This window comes from Hetaerina americana, unplaced genomic scaffold (assembly GCF_022747635.1).
Source record: "Hetaerina americana unplaced genomic scaffold, ioHetAmer1.1.p SCAF_8, whole genome shotgun sequence".
In the NCBI taxonomy this organism is placed as follows: Eukaryota; Metazoa; Arthropoda; class Insecta; order Odonata; family Calopterygidae; genus Hetaerina; species Hetaerina americana.
Window position 1 is genome coordinate 38,992,251 of NW_027287427.1, and position 17,014 is coordinate 39,009,264.

At 35.0% G+C, this 17,014-nt stretch overlaps 1 protein-coding gene across 1 annotated transcript in view; it reads left to right on the top strand.

Annotated features, from left to right (window-relative positions):
* The window catches only part of btv (dynein cytoplasmic heavy chain beethoven), a 135,560-nt gene that overhangs the window by 91,786 nt on the left and 26,760 nt on the right, over positions 1-17,014 (top strand). Inside the window, exons 54-63 of the mRNA XM_071596847.1 lie at positions 1,575-1,789; positions 2,761-2,994; positions 4,347-4,556; positions 7,099-7,312; positions 10,093-10,221; positions 10,252-10,371; positions 11,631-11,767; positions 11,856-11,941; positions 12,081-12,244; positions 15,900-16,058. Coding sequence (XP_071452948.1) covers positions 1,575-1,789; positions 2,761-2,994; positions 4,347-4,556; positions 7,099-7,312; positions 10,093-10,221; positions 10,252-10,371; positions 11,631-11,767; positions 11,856-11,941; positions 12,081-12,244; positions 15,900-16,058 — 1,668 coding nt within the window. The remainder of the gene's footprint in view (positions 1-1,574; positions 1,790-2,760; positions 2,995-4,346; positions 4,557-7,098; positions 7,313-10,092; positions 10,222-10,251; positions 10,372-11,630; positions 11,768-11,855; positions 11,942-12,080; positions 12,245-15,899; positions 16,059-17,014) is intronic.

Sequence of the window (17,014 nt, forward strand, 5' to 3'; positions counted from 1 at the left end):
CAGTTCAAGTCTTCTGACCTATGATCTTCTTCATAAGCACTATGAAGCAGCCCATTAAAACTCTTCCTACCTTATTTTCCAAAACTATGAAGTAATTTCATAGAGATATTATATAATCTAGCTCTGCAGCCTTGCTCAATTTCATTTACTTTAATAATATTTCTTTTTTGCAATTCAATATTCTTGGTTATAAGCTGTCCTCATTGACATATTGTATTCTATATACCCTGGCCTTATATCTCTATGGCAGGTTGTAGACCTGTAGTTCTCTCTCTTATTTCCATCTTGCCTAAATATTTTACTGTTTGATTTTACTTTTCTGGTGTTGCCTGTCATAATGTGAAAGTTTTTTACTTTCTTACTTCCTGGCAGTTCCTACATCTTCATGTGTATTTCAAAAGTGTTGCTCTGTCTCTATAAACTTAATCTCCTCACACTGCCCTTTTCACCATGTTTATTTATCCTTATTCATTTCTCAAGTTTATTTTTTGTTTGGCTGCGCATCATTTCTTTCAACTTCAATTATGGTTTGATATTCATAATACCTTTTGCATCCATATTTTTAATCATGCCATCTGTAATACACGGCATTCTTATCCTTTTCCTATTTACCTTTCCTATGGTTTCATTTCCATGTTTCAGTATGTCATATGACTTATCCCTTTTGTCCCATTTATAGCATATTTGTTAAATTTTCTCATCCATCTTCCCTTTTTAAATGCTCTTGAATGTGAACTTACATTTCAATATGGTATATTGTAATATGAAACTGTGTCTCCTCCCCTAAAACTATACACACTGATATTGCACTATGTCATTATAGTGTTACCTCAACTGTTCCCAGCCGTCCTAGAGTCACAGGTGTCATTAGTTGGTGCATCCTTATAGTTCAGCTACCATATTTTTTCATCTGAGATGGTTTAAAAGGAATTTGAAGTGTTTACAGATACTGTATGATTAGAAAATATGGCATAAAGAGTTACATTCAACAACTTTTTAATATCCATTGATGTGTACAGTGGTACCACACCATGGCTAGTGGAATTTCATTTTGTAAAAATCTGGACATTTGATGAGGAGAGAGTTATTTACCATGTCAAAGGATGTTTTGGCTCCAATGGCCGTAACAAATGCTATGGCAATGGCTCCAGGGTACACATAATTATATCCTGACAATTAATCAGTATTCTATGCACTAAGGGTTGGCGTGTGTTCTTTCAAAACCATGACCTTGTAAAATTGCATTTGGAATTGATAAAAAATAGTTACTTGGTGTGATACAGTGTTTTGTTGCTTCCTGGTTGAATCTGACTGATTGTCTTTCCTGGACCATCCTGCCTTCTTATACCATTTCGGCTAGCTAATCTGAAGATAGGTTGCCAGTAGATAAATAGGTAGTGGAAGTACAGAGTTGGACAGATAATTGAGAAATGCAAGGCATAAGGGGCGTGCCTTGTGCACACATTAAATTAATATTGCCAATTATCCATTGATAGTTTTTTCCAACTTACTTTTCAGCAATTTTTTCATAATTTGTTGGTCCTCTGATTCTCTCTACTTTTTATGGAGATTAGGCCGGAGTTGCCAAACTAACTGAGGCAAGGGCAGTAGTGGATGGCCTGAAAGCTAAGGCAGCAGCTCAGAAAACCATATTGTCTGAGAAGCAAGAGAAAGCCAGTGAAGCACTGCAGGCCATTGCTGAAACTATGCGTGGCGCCAATGTTCACAAGGGTGAAATGGAAGCATTGCAGGAGAAAATGATCAAAGAAAACAAAGTCCTGGTGGAAAGGTAGGAGATTAGAGATTTATGAACGTCAAATATTTTTTTGTTTCTAGCATTTCACCTGTTGAAATTTCTTAATTTTTCATTTTGTCATGGATAGATTTCCCTAACAAATTTCTGTGAAAAGTTTCATTTTTGAATAAGTTTTGTTAAAATATAATGCCAGTCTATCAATACATGGGTGAGAAGTAACAAGTCAATTGGCTTTTCAGGTCATGATTGTATCATTTTGGTGCATAAATGAACACTGTATTACTGAAAATGCCACAGAGTTATATATGATGTACATATATTATAGATTCAATTCATGACCTCCAATAGAGGGGTCATAAGTCCATTTAGATTTTTTATTCTCCCATAAATTTCAGCTGCACTATGATTTGTTAATATGGCAGCTAACAGCAATATTTGCTAGTGGAAAACTCCTCAATTTTAAAGGGGAGGAGTTAAAGCTGATGATTCATGAGTCATTTACCTTTACCATGTCTTTCCCCTTCCAGATATGAGTGTGAATTGAAGTAAACTAGACCTATGTTCACTAGCCTAAATCATTAAATTAGCACAGTTGTTTTTGGAGCATATATTGAAGCTACTCATTTTTTAAGTTGCTTCTTCTCTGGCTTCTTGTATTTATGTCATGTTTTCCGCTGTTCTAATCTCCCCTCCATTGAAATTGCTTCTTGAGCAAAGGCTCTTTCATCATTACTCACAGAAGGCGACCCTCACATAAGTCAGCACTATTTCAGGACTTTCATGACTTTATAATCATTCTACTAAATGATATGTGCATCTTGTGGCTATTTTAATAAAAATTAGCATTTTTGTGGTGAACTGTTCTCAGTAAAATGACAGTGTTGTGCATGAAATAGGAACATTTTTAAAGATGTAAAATGAAAAAGTGTCAGTTTTCAACAGACACTTCTGTTGACCAATAGGAATAAATATGTATGTCTTGATTTCAATTTCTCCATTTTCAGGAAAGCTGCAATTGATAGTGAACTGTCAGAAGTGGAACCTCTTGTCAGGGAGGCTTCAAAGGCAGTTGGTGAAATCAAATCGGAGGCTTTGTCTGAGATTCGGTCATTGCGTGCTCCTCCAGATGTGGTGAGAGACATCTTAGAAGGAGTGCTCAGATTAATGGGAATACAAGATACATCTTGGAATAGCATGAAGATATTTTTGGCAAAACGTGGTGTAAAAGAAGAAATCAGGTGATCACGCAGTTTGCACATCTGCTGTAAAAGACATACCTTTTTAAGTCGATTTAATATTTGTCGTTTGTATACATTATACCTTTCATTATTACTCATTACTACCATATATGCACACACATCACGGATGCAGCTAACACAGAAATCTGACTAAAAGATGTTCATAGGAACATCTCATCTATAGTTTAGGAACCACCTGTACATCCATGATATAATTACCAATTAATGATGTCTATTCTCAAACATTTAGTGAATTATTGAAAATCCAGTTTCCCCCTTTCTTTTATACTCACATAGTCAAGAAGGACTAGACAAATCTCCTCATTTGCCAATAGGGCAGATGATTATTTATCAAGTTGTATCACATAAAATGATTGTTAAAACCTGGGGCCTGTTTGAATTACATCTGAAGATGACCAATAATTACAATGGAATAATTTCAGACTGTAAAAATTATTCGCCTTGACTGGGATTTGAACCGGAAATCTCAATGTGCTGCCAAGTGCTTTAGCCAATTAAGCTGCTGAGGTATCCTCTCACATACTGAAATTTTTGTTCCTTTAAATCCACCAAAAGTTCAGAGTGTGAGAGGATGCCTAGATAGCTTAATTGGCTAAAGCACTTGGCCAGTTCCTGGTTCAAATCCCAGTCAAGGCCCATGAATTTTACACTCTGAAATATTTGCATTGTAATCCACATTTTAAATTAATTAAGCGGATGACTTCATTAAAAGTTACTGTCATGGCATCTCCTGCAGCTTCTTTTAATATGACCAATAATATTTATAACTGTGAATGACAGCATATGTTTGAGTTACTATTATATTACATTGTACATTTTAACGAATCATTTCAAATTATTCAAATCCCTTTTTCCTGTATGGAAATTTGAATCATCCTTGCTACCAATTAATGCTTTTGAAATTCAGCCTATCGATAGCAAAATGTTTGTTAGATTGCCCATCTGAGGGTTTTCTAAAATGTACATGCAAGTATTTAGCTAGTCAAATACATGTGTGTGCACTAGACTTATGGGGAACTTAGGATTTGATAAAATTTTAAGGATTTAACATAAATTTCTCAGTGTGTATATCAATGTTGTGTAACAAGAAAAATTAAGAACTTTGTTTCCTGAAAATCATGTGCTCCAGGTTCTATGAGTACAAAAATTATGTTGTTTTGCTCTAAATGGCATCTCATGAATAGGTTTGGCATTCTTGCTATCCATATTTAGCAAAGAGTTGGTGGAAACAACTGAGTTTAAAAAAGAGCGTTTAATTCTTATTCCTTAACTCTAAGAATGAATGGTATTTTTAATTAATTGAATTATTTTTGGCATGCTTGTTTACACAGAGCCTTTGATGCCCATGTTGTTCTCCGTGACAATCGTGAAGCAGTAGAGGAATTGTTGAAGGAACGTGCTGAGTCTTTCAATCCAAAAGTTGCCAAAAGGGCCTCCGTAGCTGCTGCCCCATTAGCTACTTGGGTTCGAGCAAATGTGCGCTTTGCCCATGTCCTTGAGAAGATTCGACCTCTTGAAAAGGAGCAAGCAGTGCTTAGCAAGTAAGGAAATTGAAAGGATGAGGAAGGTTTTCAAGACGGTATACTTTAGTGGGAGTTTAAGCAATTTTTATATTAACTTAACAATTAATTTCTTCACTCTTTTGATGTGTGCCTGTACATGAGTTTGCATATATAATCTGTTGAAATTTCCATGCTAAACTTCCTACAGAACTTCCCCAATCATCAGTATTGTGGTACTAACTAGTGAGGACATGAATTCCTGTACCAATGAATCATGTACACTTTATGCACTGTGGTAATTATTAATATTTTTGATGTGTCTGTAATTTATAGTACTTGAGAAAGCATTCAGATGGATCACTTATGTATTTGTGAGGTCTTGTCTCCTCAAAATTTCTATATTCTCCTGATTATTTAGGAAATGCATGAGAACTTCTAGTTTAAACTGAGACAATTTTAACCGATTTTATTCTAACTGCTGGTAACTAATGCACATAAATCTTTCAATGAGTCCTTTGGCAAAATGGAAAAACAAATTATTTTGGTAGATATTTTTTTATTTCTCAACATTATGTCGTTTTAGCTCAATACACTTTTGACAACATTTCTCCAACTTTTTTAAGCCATCCAAAAAAGTAGGATTTTGGAAGATCCTCAAAATAGACATCTGTGTTGGCAATGACCTCCTCATTTGGCATCAATTGTTTTCAGCTGAGTGATTCTTTCAAGTTTAGAAATTAAAAAAGTCTCTGAAGGCCATCTAATGAATATGGTGGATGTTGTCTCATATACTCAATTTAGTCCAACTCATTTACCCAATTGTAAACAGTCGCAAACACAGCTGCAGATGTGACATGTAAACTGTTCAACTTGCCTTTGATCTCTTTCAGTTTTAAGTCTTCTCAATAGAAGTATTTAATCACTGCACAAAGCTCATTTTAACAATTTTTATAAACAGACAAAAGTTTCTTGCTTCAATCTACTATGAAAATGAAACCATGGAATGGCTATAGCTGAACCTTTGACAGCAGTCTAGTGAGAGATGAGGCTTACTAAAAGGAAAACTTTTCTGATACTACAAGCTTGGCTCTTGGATTTTCTAAGGGGTTATTGAACAATCCTCATAATATTGTGCAGAGTCTTGATTATTTGAGTCCCAATTTTCCAACGTTCTATTTATGCTATCTGAGGTATAGGTTTATCTTTTCCCATGTGTGCCAGCATAGTGCATAAATTATTTTTGTCATGGCAGCATGAAGCCTGTTCAATTCAGACAAGCAAATGTTAGAAATTGTAAGTGGGTGTAGGAAAACAGACGCTTTTGGTGGAAAGAAAGGAGAATTATTTTCATTTTAAAGGTGATATTTTTGATGTTTTTTACTTTAATGTAAATATATGTTGTATGATATTGATGATGCATACTAAAATAGCCATAATCAGCATATACAACCCTGAATGTTTAAAAGATCCCACTGCCGAATGGCGAAGAATTCTCTATCTAGGGAATATTTCTCAAAAAGTAATCAAGAATTTACCAAAAGAAAAAATTAAATTTGCTTTTTAAAATAGTTCATGCCTTAAGAACCTGATCTCCCACGCTAAAGACAAAGTTCCCAAAGATGAGAGGAGTAGAGCGTATGAATTAAAGTGCTCAGAGTGTTCCAAAAAGTATATTGGTCAAACAGGACCGAAATTTAAAGAAAGGGTAAAAGAGCACAAAATATATGTAAAGAATAAGAACATAACAGCTCTCTTTGCAAACCACCTCATCAAACATGACCACAAAAGTGACTTAGTGGCTAAAATTCTCCATTTGAAAAGTAAAAGTCATAGACATAGACTACATTAGAGCAGTTGGAAATTTTAAAATTTGTCTGTTGCAAGGATGAACTTTCCAACAAAATTGTGTATCCTTCCCACTTTCCACTCCTGGATCTACTACTCTTTCAAGTCCAGTGCTCCCCATAAGGTGTATCCCCCTCCCAAGCTAAACCCCCATTAACAGCCAATGATTGACACCGAAAGCTGTAATTCACTTTCTCTCCTATCTACATTTTAACCTTTGTACCTCTCCACCCTCCCTTCCCCTCCCTCTCTGATCAATCTCCCCTTCCCCGCTCAGAAGATATATATACTAAGTTGGCTTCTGTGAGGACCACCCTTACAAAATCAATAATTTCATTCAATTTGTTATGTAGATTCCATAAAGTTACTCTGGAGACAAATTTTTTTTTCAATATCTTGTATGCCATAATTTATATTCATACACAATTTCCTTCCATCCATATAATTGGTTATTTTGGTTATTCAAGGTAACCTCAGTCAAACTTATATAATCAAGGCTATCATACTCGATTTTGCTTTGTCTTCATGAATGAATCCTTTTCAATTGGTCACAGATGTGAGTTGGTAAATTATTAATCAGACTTTATTTGCCCCTGAAATGTTACAACTTGATACAACCATCATAGTCTTCATACTTCTACGCTAAATGGATGTGCATGCCATTTACTCGGATCAAGATTTGATTGTATTTTCCCATATTTTCATTATATGAACTGTGTATGAACTCTAATTACAGGAATCTGAAATTTGCTGAGCATCAACTTGCTAATTTGGCCTCAGGATTGGCTGATGTTGAGGGAAATGTCCAAAAACTGCAAGCTCAACTAAGCACTTTCTCACGAGAGGCTGCTGAAACTGAGGTACGACTAGGTGATGCTCAAAATACACTGAAGGCTGCTGAAGGATTGGTCTCTCAATTAGAAGATGAATACCAGCGTTGGAAGCTACAGGTATTCATAATAATCTTAAATATTGAAATAATTTTTCAATGAAATATCTCTTCAAAGTGTGTTGTTGGATTAAATTGGCTCTACTCTTCTTCTAAGGGCACTTATATACCAGACAAGTTAAACTATATTGTGATGACATGGGCACTGTTAAAGGAATTTGAGTTTGAAAAAATAATGCTCAATTAGATCATAAACCCAAAAATGACAGAAACCTGAAAAGTCGTTGGTTAAAATTCATCTGGCTGATGCTCAATTTTGTAAACTTAATAAATACCGTGTTGTTATTATTGGCATAGGAGAACAATATTTGAAATAATTTGTGCCATTTGCGATAGGTGTCTTTTGTTATGAGGAACATAGGATGTTCAGGGAATTGGTAAAGGAATGGAGAGAAACTTGGTTTTGGCATTATGTCTACTCTTCACAAATAATATCAAGGGGCCATAAGTTAATATCCTATCCAAATAGTGAAATGATTCCCAGGTGGTACTCAAGTAGGGATTAGGAAACCTCTGAAAAATTTTTCCACTGCCAGGATTTGAACCTTGGCCCTCAGGGTGGCAAGCCATACACTAGCTATTGGAGGAATCTGATTCTAAATTTCATCTACATCTACATAAATACCTAATGTTCCATCAAAAATGTGTGTGGCAGGGGGTGAAAGTACTAGGTTGGAAATGAAATGGCTTTGAAAATCCAAGAAAAATAACATCCACTTGCCTACCATTCTTCACTGGCCAGGGATGAGCGAGAGTAAGGTTGTTTAAAGGTCTAGGAAAAGAGATAAACATTCACTAAAAAACCCTGAAAAGTTCCAAATCCAAATACATGCTAGCAGAAACCTTTCTTCCAGACAAGTGTTAATTTCATCCACTCTATAAGTTCTCAGGTATACTAAAATGGCGAGAATAAAAATGAACTACAACCACTTACACAATAGACCACCACAAACCAAGACAGGGCATGCAGATATAGAAAGTAAGAAGGGGAAAAGTTGTGTTAATCCATGACCATGCAACTTATGGTTCCCATCCTAATGTCAAAAGTAGGAAATGTGACAATCTGCTGTTGGGGGGGATCGGGATAGAGCAGTCGCTTATGCTCAGGTTTTCCACCTCAGAGGGCCCAGGTTCAAATTCCAGCGGCGGCAGATATTGATATTTTTCTGTGGTATCCTGATCCCTACTTGAGGTGCTTTGTGGAGGGCACTTTGAGTGAGTACACCGTCTGTCAGATGGGACGTTTAGCTGCGGACCCCTTGGCACCTTTTGTTAAGAGAAAGCTAATGCCAACACCAGGTTTCTCTCCACCCTTTATCCCTCTCCTGTCCATCCCTAATGGTGCAAATGACCTCAGCTGTCACCTCCCCAAATAAAAATTACTACTGCTGTTGTCAGTAGACTGTGTGAGGCATCATCCTCACCGAGGGGGACGAGGGATGGAAGGGGGAATTTGAAAGCAACAAAAAAGGTAGGAAATATTGCAATGGGCTCCAAATTCAATAGGTGACAGTCCCATGCAGGAAGGGATTTGCCAACAAAACACATGACATTGGTGTAAAATGCATGAATATAAGTAAAACTAATGATTCCATTGGCAAAGGAGGTGGCAAGTAGCATTTTTGTTTGCTCCAACCCAGTAGTTACTCTTCTGTCTTATCCATTGGAAGAAGAAGTTCTGGTGTCTATTTCTCAAATTATATATTGATGGTCTAAAGGACCAATGTTTGTTGGAATATGAATAATTAATGAGACCCTGGAACTGAAAAAAGTAACTTTGAATTTATTTAATAAGTCCAACGGTTCAATAAATCACCTTTATTCTAATGATTCCCAAACTAACTCAAGAAGCATTTCTGTGATGCTTTTTGTTTTGTTGTAATAGCTTTTAATGAATTGTGCCACCTTTCGCCAACCTTCTCAATTTCCTGAAAGAGGCATTTTTCAATTGGATCCCATAAACTGCAAGCATATTCTTAATGGCGTCTCTCCAGAGCAGGGTAGCAATGAACCTTGATCTTAAAATAACTCCTACCTAAAATGCATCTAATGAATACCAATTTTTTATTTGCTTGCCTGTATATTTTATGTATATGGGGGCCCCATGATAAGTTGTAAGTTATAATCATACCTAGGCATTTTACCGAAGTAACTACTACCATGTCAACTTCTGCAAGTTTGTAAACAAATACTATGGGCTCTTTAAAGAACTTTACTAATAAACATTTGTTATGTTTTTGTGTCAATTCCCACTTTGTAGACCAGTTCAAAATACAATCTACATCCCCTGCTTTTTTTAGTTTATTCTCTTGCCCAGAAATCTCCTATTAAATCACTTTTTCATCCACGAACATCCTAATCTTGCTTTTCACTTCATGGTTCAAATTGTAAACAAAAATTAAGAAGAGCAAGGGCCCGATTACACTTCCCTGAGGTACACCCAAGGTCAATCATATGCTGTCAGGAGTAGTGCCCTCAAAGACTCTGTTCCTGTTCTGGCATTGCCTTCAACCCAATTGTTGTACTCCTATTTATGCTGGTGTGCTTTAATTTATTAATTAGTTTACCATGGGGAACCTTGTCAAATACCTTTGAAAATTCAAGAAAATAGCATGTATTTACTTACCACTCTTCCTCAATAAAAGTAAGTCATGTTTTAATTTTAAATGCATTGAACATGTTTGTATGGTGAAGCTTAAAGTAAAGGAATTTTGATTTCAGTGTTTTCCTCATAGAATATTCATATTCTAATCATCTACTTGATTTTCTTGTGATTAACAGGTGAAGGAGTTATCGCAAGAGTTGAATGATTTACCTATGAAAGCTCTACTTGCTTCAGCTTTTGTAACATACCTGTTGCCTTCTTCAGAAGATTTGCGTAAAAACATTTCCAGCAGATGGGAACAATTGGTGTCTCAATGGAGAGGAGAGCAAGGACAGCCAGCAGTTATGTTTGATCTCTGCTCATTCCTGTCTTCTGAAAGAGAGTTGCTTCAGTGGCAAGCTGAGGGACTCTCTACTGATTCTCTCTCCTCTGAGAATGCAGTGGCTATTCTCAAGGTTCTCATTTCTGTTTTTTTATGAGGATCAAACATTCTTTGAACCATTTAGAAGGATAAAAACTTCAATTGGCTTACATCTTAGCAAATAGAATCAAAGTTTTGGAGTGCTAAAACTTATTTAAAATATTTATGACCTAATCCAGAGCTCACAAATCCAAATCTTTTAATTGAATGAATGATACTAAAATTCTGTGAATATGAGTTTCTCTCTCTCTCAGTTGATTTGCTTTCTTAACTTAATTAGCTATGTAAATCTAATAAATGGGGCATACCAATTCTCATCTTGCATGATGTTATTCAACTTTTTTATGTTTGCATTACAAAGCTAAACCCATGTACGTGCAACCCCCTTCTCAATGTGAAAATTTGTGAAAATACTGCCATATTGGTTAAATATAATCACACAATTAATATTCATTAGGTTTAATAAATATCAAACTTTGGTTTTCATTTATTGTGATCAGTCTTTATTATCTAATGAGAAAATTAACTTTGGAATTTGAATTTAGCAATGTGGAGTTACTTTCAAAAAGTGATGCTGATTACATTCTCTTGAACATTGTCTTTTCTTGGGTCCCTTTAATCATACATTTTTACTGTGGTGCAAAATAAATTAGCAAGTAGTGATCTTGATGGTCCAGAACCTATCAGGTATACCATAAAAGCAATATTATTAGATCAATAAGGGATTAAAAATTTTAATTTGCAGGTAAGTTGACCTATAAGGTACCAATGAACTACAATAAATGAATAAGAAATATGGTAATGAAAATATTACTGAGCTTTGCTATCATGGATGTTCTCATTAGAATGGGAAATAGCCATTGGTATCATTCTTTCTCTGCCGTAAAATTTTATGTTTAGCGCAAACAGCCAATGTATTGAATTAATTGTGTATTAATATAGGAGATCTTTATTTTAACAGCAGAGTATAATATAAAGTGAATTTTTTTGATTATTTGGAGAAAATTCTCCCTTCAGTAAATTTGGTATTCTGCTGGCACAATGAATGGCTGGGCCGGAATATTGAAATGTTTCTGCTTAAACTTTCATCAAGATAGTTAGTTTTATGGCTTTTTTGGGCAGACATAAGTGTGCAAACAAACATGAAAAACAATGTTAGTGACTTAAAAATGTATTTGTTTATGAAGGAATGTTGTGTACTTGAAATAATTTTGTCCTTAATCAGCTTGAGAGAAATTTTGCTATTGTGCATTCAAGGAAAGTATATTCTTAGTGAAACCTTTAATTTTACAGATTCCAATGTGTCCTCTTTTGATTGACCCTGGCTTACTTGCTCAAGACTGGCTGACCAAACATATGCAAGACAAGACTGTTGAGGTTGTCTCTCAGGAATTGGAAAGGTTTGACACAACATTAGAACTGGCAGTGAGGTAATGCAATATACTCTTGAAAAAGGAATTTAATGTGATATAACTTGTGTTTTTACATGCGATAGGTAATGTGATTTTATACTTACAGATTTGGGAAAGTGCTGATTGTGGAAGATGTTGAATACATTCACCCCCTTCTCATTCCTATACTTCGGAGGGATTTCATATATCAAGGTTGTAGTATAATATTTGGCGATTACATATCAAATTTATGGTGCAACTTGATGTTGTAATGGAAAATGAAAATGTCTTTATTTAAACTTTTTATCAGGTTAGACATTTTTATTGTAAAATTGTTATGTATTTTACTCAGGTACTCGGCGGGTTGTGCCCATTGAGGACAAGCTGGTGGATTTCAATGAAAATTTCAGGCTCTTCTTAATTACTCATAATGATTCCCCAAAGATACTGCCCAGTGTTGGAGCAGTTATCACTTATGTGAATTTTACTACGACAGAAGCAGGACTTTCTGGTCAGGTGAGAAATAATTTTTGTGTATGCTCAAATAATAATTTTCTCTTTTTAGGTTTAATGTGTAATGGTGCAAATATTAGTGCAAAACTTATTATTTCTGGAATTTGGCAGCACTCTTGAGAACTAATCAGAATGGCAAATCTTCTCAGAGAATATTGCTACACCAGTTGAGCTGGTCATTACCTTGAACATTCAAATGCCATTGCTACAAATAATTAAACTCTCTATGAATAAAACTAGATTGATATCTTGCTTGTCATTTTTGGAAAAACAAAAAAAAATAAAGTTCTAAATTATTTGTATATAATGTCAAAGTCCTCAGTTTGTTTCATTTCATAGTATTAAGTGTAAATTTTGATGAATTACTCACTTGTTACTGAGCATGGTTAATTGTACTCAAGTTAGAAAAACTCTATATACTCCATTGCGGTAAATAATATCATTATGTTAGTTGAATTATTCACCAGAAATAAGTATATTGTAGTTTTGAAAATGATTTCTTCCATTGTGATTTCAAGGAAAAAAGTAAAAAAATTGAATTTTTGTTAGGGTGCCGAGAAATCTTTTTCAATCATTCTCACTTTTCAATAGAAAAGAGAGTCCCTAAATTAGTCTTGGTTGGGTCTTAGTTGAAGGCTATGAAATGCAAAAGATGTACCTGACACCCAACTAAGAGACTCAAAAAATTTATGGAGACAATTTTTCAACTTGGCATTCAACAAACAATTGAAATGAAATGCATAACTTAATATTTCTACATAATTTACATTTCTCTGGAAAACAAGGAAGTTCTAGGCATGGCGGAAAGAGGAGAAAGAATTTTGGGAGAAATCCAAAGGAGGCATGAAAGATGGATGCAAAGCATTTTGATTGGCAATGGGAAGTTGAAGACTGTGATAAAGGGGAGGACATTAGGCAAATGACTAAGGGATGGGAATATGATAGGCAGATAGGACAGAATGAAGGGTAGAAGGAAGTATTAAGTTGAAGAGGGGCTTGTTGTAGTGTTCAGTGTCAGGTTGTATTTTGTTAGGAGAGGCTAGTAATTGTATTGTTTTACCATTGTATAGTCTTTATCCATCCAAAACCTAACTTAATCCCTAGCATACCAATAATATATTTCTCATGGCTTAATGATGTGGAACTTAAATAAATCCAGGGTTACGAGAAATAAATTTTATGTGAAAAAACTTAGTTACAACTTTCATTTCAATATGAACCATTTCCACAAAGTTTTATCGGATAGAGTATTACTAATTCAACTAACTCTTTATCACCATTATGCGAGGTCTGTTCAAAAGGTTCCCGGACGTTTTATTCCAAAAAAATACTTCACCAACTAATTATTGCTCAGGGTATCCTTCAAAATAGTCTCCTCCCCAATGTACACACTTGTCCTAACAGTGTTTCCACTTTTTGAAACAGTCCTGGAACAATTCTTTTGGAATGCTCATTAGTTCCTTCGTCTAATTTTTCTCTATCTCTGAAATGGTGGCAAATCTTTTTCAATTGAGTGGGATTTTTAGTTTAGAGAACAGGAAAAAGTCACATGGGGCCATGTCTGGGGAATAGGGTGGGTGAGGAAGCACAGCGGTCTTGTTTTTGGCTAAAAACTCATGAGTTCTGAGACACGAAAGAACCACTCGCTGCTCCTCCAGAGTTCAGGTCATTTTCCCCTGATTCTTTCTTAGGTGTTTCATGACCCCAGGTAGTACTCCATATGGCCTTTAGGTTGGCATTTGTGATGCACAGCCCCCTTTGCATTGAAAAATACAGTCAACATCACCTTGATGTTCAAGCAAACTTGTTGAGTATTTTTGGGCTAGGGGGATGTTTTGTCAATCCATTGTGAAGATTGCACTTTTGTTTTGATGTCATACCTATGAACCCATGACTCATCACCTGTTATAATCCAGGACAAGAAGGTTTCATCCTTCTCAGCTCAATCAAACAGTTCTTGATAGAGTTGAACTCAAGGTACTTGTTTCTGGTCTGATGTCATCAGGCAAGGCACGAATTTGACATTGACTCAGTGCATCCTCAATTTTTCAATCTGGATTTCATTATATGAACCAATCAAGATGCCACACTCTTCTGCAAGTTCTCCAACAGTGAAATGTTTATTTGCGTGAACAAGATCATTGACTTTCTTGAGGTGGGGGTCATGAGTTGACGTTGTTGGTCTTTTGGAATGCTACTTGTCTTCCACTGATTTTTGCCCCTGTTTGCACTGGGTAAACCTCTCATAACATGTGGCACATTTCATAGCATCCTCACTGTAAGCCATGGTAATCAACTCAAAAGTTTCCGTCGAGGATTTGCAGAGTTTCATGCAGAATTTCACAGAACAATGCTGCTCCTTCAAATAGCTCGTTTCCACAGATCCAATTTTTTGCTGCTTACCACAAACACCCCTTTACCTAAACAGCTGTAACTAATCAATAAAACAAGAGATCAATGTAGTGGTTGAAGGTGGTTATGCAGGAATTTTCAACAGGCCCACTCCAAGCAAATTAAAAAATAACCAACTGGTGATGCACTATTCAAAAAGTTCGGGAACCTTTTAAACAGACCACATTCTAGATTATTGAACCATAGCTGCTCATAACTGTGAAATCAGCTTTTTCATTTTTCATCATCCCTTCTCATTGTTTCTAATACAACTCTGATAGCTGAATTTAAAAAAAATGCCTTTCAGTAATGTTTTTGGAAAAAGTTATGAAAAGATCTTAGAATTTCAATGAGAAAAGATATGACTCAAAAAATTAAGCTGACTGACCACAGAGTTATTGCAATACTTGTATTGTAGTTCTTGTAGAATGATGGTCCCACTTCTCTACAGCTAAAGAGGAGGGGGAACATCTGGAATGTTTGTTAGTTTAAATGTTACTCTCTTTCTCTCTGACTATTTCTAAGACTTCATCCAAATGGAACTATTTTTCAGGCAGAAAATGGATCAAAATTTTTTTTTAAGACGAATGAAAGGTTGCACAGATTTTATAAGTTATACTTGGAGTGATCATTAATAAGAATGGATGACATTTACTGGTAAATCACTAGGATAACTCAGGCAAAAGATGACATGAATGATTTACTTAGAGGCTAGCTAAAAAATTTATGTGTATAAAGTATTTTTCACATTTTTCCAGTTTTTGACAACATGATTAAAATCAGGATTCAGAAATTGATGATAAAAACATTTTCATCATTGTCATTTATATTGACTTGATATATTTTTTAATGATGGAAACAAAGGATATAAAAAGTAAAAGAAATGAAAATTTAATTTCTAAAAATATCTTGAATAATGCCAACTGTTACTTTCAAACAAATTTAAAACCCTGACTTTTAAAAAAATAAGGGAAAGAAAATCATATCTCTATTCTGTTGCAGTATAGACAGATGTCATGAGGTAAGAGGATATTAATTTTGGACCCAAGTGGCTGAAGATAGTAGAGTGAAGTTTTCAATAGCTGGTTAGCTGTAGCCGAGAACCCCTGAAAAATGGAATTTCCCCCAGTTTCAACATAAAAATTTCCAAATTTTCTCTTTTAGCCTAAAAATTTAAAATAATTCTAGTAATAAAAACTAGCATTGATTTTTACAGATAAAACTTAACTTTTACGCTCAGCTGACTTACCCAATTGATTTTTTAAAGCTACTCAATGGAGTACTGCAACATGAGAAGCCAGAACTGGATGCTCGAAGAGTTCAGCTGTTAAAGGAAGAAGAACAATGGAATATAAAATTAGAGAGACTTCAGGAAAACCTCTTGCAGGAATTGACTGGTGCACAAGGAGATATATTGCAGAATAAGGTGAAAATATAGTTCCTATAAAGTACAAATATAAGTTATGAGTGCCAATGGCCAAAGTTGTTTCATGCTACTACATTACTTGATGTCATCCTCATAAGAGTGGATCAATTTTGACTTTTTGTTGAATTTTCAAATGCCTCTGGTGGAAAGATTTTTTCTTCTTGTTTTTTCTTATTATATGGGTTATTAAATTCACCTTGGCAAATTGCATCAAAATAAAAAAAGTGTTGAAATTCATTTGAATGTTGAAAATTTGCCCAAGTCTGTTGAAATCCATAAAACTCTACATGTGGAACTTGTGACCTATTGTGTCAAATCATCCCATCAGCAGGAAAGGCATTGTTGATGAAACTGAAATTTATCAATGATTAACAATAATGATTTTTCTGATCAAATATACCTGTCATCATGATGTCTTATGTTTGACTGATTCCAAGCATAGGCAAGATTCAGAACCCGAGATTTTCCAGTCAGTTTTGCCTAAAATGTCATTGACATTGAAAATTTCAGATAAAAAATGTCATTATTTCTGATATATAACTTTATGAGGTTTTGGAGGTTCCTCATAGCCTTTTGAAATGTGAATGTTTTACTCTTAAAGATGTCTAACTTAGTATCACAAGTTATATTTAAAAAATCAATTTTGCTGTTCCTTGTACGTAAAACATATCCTGTATGTTGTCATAGTGTTTTCCAGTAATCCTTCCCTAACGTATGATGGCAACATTTCAAACAATTTATTATAGTCTATAAAAACTCAGTAATCCAGAGTATATCAGGCTGGTGGTTGTCCAATTTAGGCAAAATCCAGATAATCTGGAATTTTGACACCTAACCCCGTGGAACATTTCCCCCTTTAATCTTGTTGGCCTTATTAATCTCCATCAACTTCTAATGACTCCATATGATGCATTAGAGTCCCAAAGTGCCAGAAGATCCCATTTAAAAATGAAATA